We start from the raw sequence: 7,650 nt of genomic DNA on the forward strand, positions 1-7,650 counted from the left end.
AATATCTTGAGAAAAATGCCTAATTCTTTACTTATTTGCTCCCCCCATTCTAAACTCTCTATTCACTATGGAAAACAGCTCAAGTGCAACTTGTTTTTACAAGACAGACATAAGCTCACTGAAAGATCAGTGATATGATGCCCCAAGTTAATTGTTGGGAGGAAAGAGACATAAGTAGACAGTCAAGCATACAAGCATACGGTGCGTACTATATCTCAGTGCTTCTCCCCGCATTACCAAAAACCCATAAAGGCACTTTTCTTCCCTTGTTCGGACCAAGTATAATGAGACCTTTATCTTCATGGGTCTTTAACCCCCTTATTTTTATTAACAATATAAAAGAGCTGCTATACATTATGGACAAAATATATTGGACTTAAAGTGTCACTGTCGTTTTAATTTTTTTTTCAGAAATCAATATTACAGGCAATTTTAAAGAAACTTTGTAATTGAGTTTATTAGCCGAAAAATACATTTTTATCATAAAAAAGCAGTTTGAAGCTCTCCCCCCTTTCTTCATGGTTCTCTTATGGAGAGGTGAGGGGTGGAGGGAGATGAGGCAGATGAGGCACCAAAACAGGACAACAAAGAATTAATTTACAGTTACATCTCCTCCTGAAGTCAGCACTGACCTCTGAATACCGGCTTTCACACAGGTCCCACTGTGTAATCCTTTGTTCTCTGCTCTCTGCTGGCGGTTAATCTCCCTCCTCCCCCCCTCCCCTTTCCATAGGCTAGTGAATGAGAGAGAGGAGGGGGGGGCATGGGGAAAGTCTTTTTGAATGCAGATAATGGCATATTTTCCTAATCCCATTACAAAGTTTCTTCAAATCGCCTGTACTATTGATTTCTGCACAAAAAATACGGCAGTGACACTTAAAGAATACTGTGGTGAAGATAGAAATCTAACTAGAATATCTGAACATATTAATGACTGCAGTCATGTGAGATTCTGCCATTTTACTGACCCTCGCCAAAGTAATTTGAAGTTACTATCACTGGGGGCATTGAAGAGATATAAACACAAAAATGGGGTGGTGATTGGATCACAATCTTAAAGGGACTTTGTCACTAGGTTTATGCTGTCTTTAATGAGGGCAGCATAAACTAGTGACAGAAATTTGATGTATTACCTACATCATTTTATTCAGCCATTCTCCTGACAATGGGCTTTTGATCGATAGCTGTCTGCCTATACACAATATAAATAGATAACTGGCAATGAGCAGCCACTGGGCAGAGGTAGTTTGTGCTCATGAATATTGAGGACTAGTGAGCACACGCACATAATGCAAAAGACTAGTGTGCGCTGCTCAGAGTCTTTGTTATTCAGAAGGATATCTCTGAATCGACTGCACAAAACAATGTAAGTGATACCTCATTCTATTCAGTGTCTCTCACTAATTTATGCTACTTTTAGAACACCATAAACCTACTAACAGAATCCCTTTAATTATGAGGGAGGCTATTCGGATTTTAAATCTTGTGGTCTGAGCCTGGATTTAATATTTATTTTACAATTAGGCCAGTTCCTCCCCTTTTCTTTCTACAGAAGATTCCACATACACGCATCCTATCTCTGTCTTGATATGAGTTTTTGTTTGCTTAATTGGTTCTCGGTTTTATTTTTCTTCAGTTTTAGGCTATGTTCATACTGTTGAAATAACAGCAGTTCTTATTGGATGGCTCTAATTTAACGACAAATAACGGACATTCTTTTGTAATTCTGGCCATGGTTTTACAACGTGCTTGACACTGTCACCCTCTTTCTGGACTTCTCTACACAGCTGTAAAGCCTAAATTCTTTCTTTTCTAAATTCAGTTTTCATACCTTACTTAATTATAGAGTTCTTGGTGCTTGGTTCAGTGAAAAATGCTTTTTATCATTGGTAGATTGTGCCACCTGGGCGGGGCTAAACAGCTGCAGTGCCACTTGGCCCCACCCCTCCGAGACGTCATAAATGTCTAAATTGGTCGGCCTAGACATTGATGTCACGGAGGGGCCTATGGAGTGGTGTGGGTGGGGCTAAGTGGCGCTGCAGCCTTGAAGCCCCACCCAGGTGGCACAGTCTACCAACGATAAAAAGCATTTTTTACTGCACCGAGTACCAAGAACTCTATTATAAAGTAAGGTATGAAAACTGCAGAATTTCACAGCATTGTAGAGAAGTCCTCATGCAGAAAGGGGGTGACAGTGTCACTTAAACAGCCGTTATTTTCCTTTAAATGACTGCCATCCAATAAAAACTGCTGTCATTTCAATGGTGTTTTAACATAGCCTTAGGTTGCCTTTTTTATTTCACCTTCTAGTTTTTGGATTTGGCCACCATCTGTGATTATATTTACCAAGTCCTCTTGGCTATATGGGTATTCTCAGATAGTATGAAGGGTTAAATGAAATTTAGTCAAATTAAAATACCCTCAATTGCTTTCTTTTATATAATGTTCTGTTTTACAGTTGGTTAAAGGAAGTAAAAAAAATAATAAAAAAAATACATGTGTACTATGCTTACAACATTGACAAAAAGCTGATTGGTTACATTGCTAATAAGTGCTACGTCTCCAAGTGTGCATGTTCTGTTTAGTACACTATATTATAATATATTCAACAACACTCACTTTCAGTCAGTAGAATGGTTCTTTTAATTTGTGACATTTATCACTTTCCTTGCCCTTCACTCTTGTAAATGAGTTATTCTTCACTGACATTTGGTGTCACATATATAATAAATATATATATGTATATGTATATGTGTGTGTGTGTGTGTATATGTAAAGTGCTGTGAATCATTACTTCTCGGCCTTTTAGCTAAGATCAAGTGTAGTATCTGTTCTTATTGGTTTAATATCTGACATGTCCCCTATCTGGGGACCATATATTAAATGAATTTTTAGAACAGGGATATGGAAAAAGAGCTTGCTCTGTCCTCTCTAGGTATTGACCTGGTATTGCAGTGCTTCCAAGTTCAGTGCACAAAAAAAGTGCTGTGAATCTTAGAGGACCTGTAAGAATAATACTTCTTTTTTGCAGTATGTGTAAAGGGAAAGCTACCAATGTGGCTAATGGCTAAATGATTTTGACGATTGCTGGGAAAATCATGCAGCCATTGGCGACCACATGCTGGTGGTACTTAATCTGCAGGCAGTCTCCCATATACAGGCTGAGGCAGGTTCTCTTAATCATATTCCCCCTTTCACGCAGATACTGCTTCAGCCTCACCAGCCTCATTGAATAAAATTACTTGAATCTTTCTTGCTTACAATATGAGAAACTTTTTTTTTCTATTTGCATGTATTATGAACATAGCAGTATGAAACATCCATTGGTAACCACTTTAAGAGAATGTCCTAAAAATGGTCATATATTATCAAATCATAAAGCAAAGAGGTATTCCCATCTTAATTTGTTATTCCCTATACATAGATTAGAGCATAGAAGTTAGAGACAGGAATACCCCTTTTTGAGATGGCTATGATTTGGTAACAATGTTTCTGTTGGGAAAATATTAATATATCTATTTTCTTTTGGTCTTCTGACAAGTGCAGTACTAAGTAATATTTGTTTTTGCCTTGTAAAAATTTAAGGAAATCTGTCAGCCCCTTGGCCTTACCTGAGGGGCTGGCAGTCCCCTAGTGAGCATGGTGCCTTTTGGGTAATTTTCCATGCAGCGGACGTCTCGCGTCTCCTACTGTAATGAACTGTCAAAGAGGAGTTGTTTGTGCCACACTCTAACTGCCTCACCACACCTTCCTCCTCCCTCTTCTTCATGAATAATCAGTGCTGTTGAGCCTCCTGCTTGCCTAGCTGCCAGCCAATGTCTCTGATTGCAGATCAGTCCTCTGTAATTAGTTTATGTCTAAAAGAAACACTCAAATATACTTGAATCTCTCTTCCCAAATGTGTTGGAGCTGTGGTCTTGGGGGTAACTCACTTGTCTAGAGACCTGCCAGCAGTTCATTCTCTGGTTCAAATCCCCTGATAGACATCAAATAGAGGTCTTTTTTTCCCTTCTTTTTTCTCATTATTGTATCATTTTAAGGCTATGTTCACACACAGTTTTTTCTCAGTAATTTGCAACCAAGACCAGGAGTGGCTTAAGTACACTGAAAGGTTATGTTTACACACTGTTGAAATTGAGCGGATGGCCGTCATTTAATGGCAAATAACAGCTGTTGTTTTAAAATATCGGTAATTATTTGTCATTAAATGGCAGTCATTCACTGAATTTCAACAGTGTGTGAACATAGTCTTTCTGTGATTTCAATTCACTCCTGGTTTTGGTTTCAAAATACTGAGCAAAAATACGGTGTGTGAACATAGCCTTAAAAATGATACAGTAATGAGGGGGAAAAAGAAAAGAATAAAGACCTATATTTCATTCCCATCAGGGGATTTGAACCAGAGAATGACCTGCTGGCAGGTCTCTAGACAGGTGACTCACAGGTAACCTAGGTTAACCCTACACCACAGCTCCAACACATCTTGTCTCAGAGATTCAACTTTATGTCTGAAAGAAACACTGACATAAACTGCCTACAGAGGACTGATCTGCAATCAGAGACACTGGCTGACAGCTGAGCGAGCAAGAGGCTGGGCAGCACTGATTATTCATGAAAAAGAGGGAGGAGAAAGGAGTGGAGAGGTATGCCAGAGTGTGGCACAAACAACTCCTCTTTGACACTCCATTGCAGTAGGAGACGTGAGGTTGTACATAATCCACTGCATGGAAAATTACCAAAAAGCACCAAGCTCACTAGGGGACTGCAGTTAAAGCACACTGTCAGCACCTCAGGTAAGGCCCGTGAGCTGACAGATTCCCTTTAAGTGTACATGTGTATGTTGATGTAGTAAAGGCATCAACTGATTATTTATCATAACCTTGTTGTAGGAAGAAGAGGGGGAATATGGAGATTCACTTGATTTCCGCAGAGGAGGCGATGGACAACCAAGGAGATCTACGAGACCAACTCAGCAATTTTATCAACCACCCAGAGCACGGAACTGACTGTTAAGGTGAACACATAACCTTAAAACTTTTTAGATTTTTTTTTAACAATAATTAAATGCATTAAAAGTGGTACTCCACTGGTGTCACAAAGTAATACATATTTGTAAATTACTTCAATTTAACCCCTTAATGACAGCAGGTGTACATGAATGCCCCCGTCGCCTGGGCCTTAACACAGCAAAGGCGTACATGTACGCCCTGCTGGAGGGCCGCACTATGAAGCGAGCTCAGGAGCTGAGCTCGCTTCATATGAGGTAAGGACTGGCTGCTATTGCGCATCAGCTCGCCAATAACCCCTTAAATGCTGAGATTGCGACGCAACCGCAGTGTTTAACTGTAAGTGGCAGGAGCATCTCCTGTCACTTAGCCATCGGGATCGTATATTGCAGTCTGTTCTTCTGTATTCTGAGCCTAACACAGATAACACTGATCCCTGCTATGCTATGGCATAGCAGTGATCAGTGTATACAATCTAATGAATATATGTAATAGTCCCCTGGGGGACTAAAAAATTATAATAAAATAAATAAATGTTTTTAACAATGCCCTGTAGCCCCTCCCCCAATAGGTCTAAATCACCCCCCTTCCGATTTTATAAATAAAACACATAAAAATAAATAAACATATTATGTCGTAACGTGCGTAATCGTCCGATCTATTAAATTAAAACAATATTATTATATTGCTTTTTATTATGCTGCCACCTCTGTCCATGAAAGTAATTGTCCCGGAGCAAATGCCCATAGAAAACCTCTCCTGCATTGGACAAAGGGTGGCATCAGAGAGTAGCTGATAAGTACTAGAAGTACTAGAATATAAGTAATTTACAAATCCGTGTAATTTTCTGACAACAGTTGAAAAAAAATTATTTCCAGCGTACCGCATTAATACCAAATTGGGAAGTTTTAGATGAAAGTACAATGCAATGTGTGTTTCTGATGCCTATTGTAAAGAAAAAGGAATTGTACATGTGCTTTGGTTATATTGGGTGGCTCTTTCCCTCCCACAGAATAAGATTCTTTATCACTTTGAGAGCTACTATTGTAGCTTCTTTGTTTATTGCCTTCTAACTATCTGCAATCCCCGACAAAAATTATATTACAACACTTAGAGGACATTCATCCAGCTTTAAAAGTAATATTCAAACCACAGCTATGACACAAAACTGTGTTCAAAGGGGGATCTGCTTTTTAAATTTAAATAACCCACTCTGTATACTAGTGTCCAAAATGTGACTACTACAGCCAGTTAGTGACCTCAATGGTCTCATGCTGCATTATTAGCATCATGGCTCCCATTGCTACGTGGTGATGTCTATAGTACTGCATGTGACTGCTGAGGCAGTGCATCCACAAGAATTCAGCGATAATTCGGACAGGTGAGTAAAGGTTGTAATTTTATTTTATCATCTTTGTGCACTTTTTTTTAAAGGGTGGATAACTTCTTGACATTCTACTTTTATTAATGGGGCTTTCCCAGCTTGCAAAGGTACTCCTTATCCACAAGTAATCTTTGGCTACACACTCTTAGGGCCCTTTTACATGGCCTGATTGACATTGGATTGGTGTGATTGGCACTTGTTTGCAGAGCGTTACAAGGCTCAATCAGTGGCCACTTAAATGATCTGTTACACATATACTGTTTGCACAGAGAGATGTGCGCCTGATAACAGTAATTTAAATGATTGCACAAAAAGCTCCACTCAGCCGATGAAAAACGGTATGCTTGTTGGTCGGCACGTCCCTTGCCACTTTAAGCAGGTCAATTTTGTGAATGATTATTCCTAGTAACACCCAATTGACAGTATAAAATACACTTTAGTTTAAATCTTGGAGGTGTGTTTAATAGTTTCAATTGAAAACTGCCTTGTTGGGGCCATGCTTTCTTCCAAGTAGCAGGAAGGGGTGTAGCACATTACTAGCTTTGTCTCTTGGCTATACTTTACTCAATGCTTTGCTTGTATTCTTCTCAATTCCAGTTGGGCTGTGCTATCTAATGCTTGTTTATATCAACTAGATCCACCATCTCACAGAAGAAAGGAATACTGCAGCTGTTTTCACGGAAGTGGTATATTTTTCTAAAGAATTGCCTTGCACTGTGGTCTTAATATTCTTATTGTGAACAAGACTCGAGGTCTTCAGAAGCAAGTAGAGAAACCATCAGTTATTAGTTTATCAAATGATTTTTTAATTAATTATGAATTTCTTGTTTGCATCAATAAAACCACAGTGCACCTGAACAGTGTCTCTGTATTTTCATTATTTTAGCAGGGGTTCCTTCCTAGGGGCTTACTGTATTTTTCACTCTGTAAGACTCACCCCTGGTTTAGACAACTGCAAAACTATTTAAATATACTTGATGGTCTAAAGTAGTGAAGGGTTTAAAGTTAATTGAAATGAAAGGGCCACTGTAATACTCTCCATGACATTATCTTATACAGTACCTACACATATACAGCTTTGCAGCATGCACAGTACACACCCAGCTCTGCTACATAAACATACACAAACAATTTTGCTACATACATGCAGACACAGAGATAAATTTTAATACGGATTGTTGCTACCTACAGTATCTTTAGTGCACGCGCCTCGTAGCCATGTGACTAGCGCAGGTAATTAATTTCCATTCTGGGTAAGTT

At 39.0% G+C, this 7,650-nt stretch overlaps 1 protein-coding gene and 1 non-coding gene across 2 annotated transcripts in view; both read left to right on the top strand.

Annotated features, from left to right (window-relative positions):
• TDRD3 (tudor domain containing 3) overlaps nt 1–7,248 on the top strand; it is a 231,149-nt gene extending 223,901 nt beyond the window's left edge. Inside the window, exons 13-14 of the mRNA XM_069972316.1 lie at nt 4,890–5,014; nt 7,026–7,248. Of these exons, the coding sequence (XP_069828417.1) occupies nt 4,890–5,006 (117 nt within the window). The 3' untranslated portion in view covers nt 5,007–5,014; nt 7,026–7,248. The remainder of the gene's footprint in view (nt 1–4,889; nt 5,015–7,025) is intronic.
• LOC138794273 (U2 spliceosomal RNA) lies at nt 2,790–2,980 on the top strand. The gene has a single exon (XR_011363427.1). It is a non-coding gene; the product is annotated as a U2 spliceosomal RNA (small nuclear RNA).
• Nucleotides 7,249–7,650: the final 402 nt, after the last annotated feature.

This window comes from Dendropsophus ebraccatus, chromosome 5 (genome assembly GCF_027789765.1).
Source record: "Dendropsophus ebraccatus isolate aDenEbr1 chromosome 5, aDenEbr1.pat, whole genome shotgun sequence".
Classification (NCBI taxonomy): domain Eukaryota; kingdom Metazoa; phylum Chordata; class Amphibia; order Anura; family Hylidae; genus Dendropsophus; species Dendropsophus ebraccatus.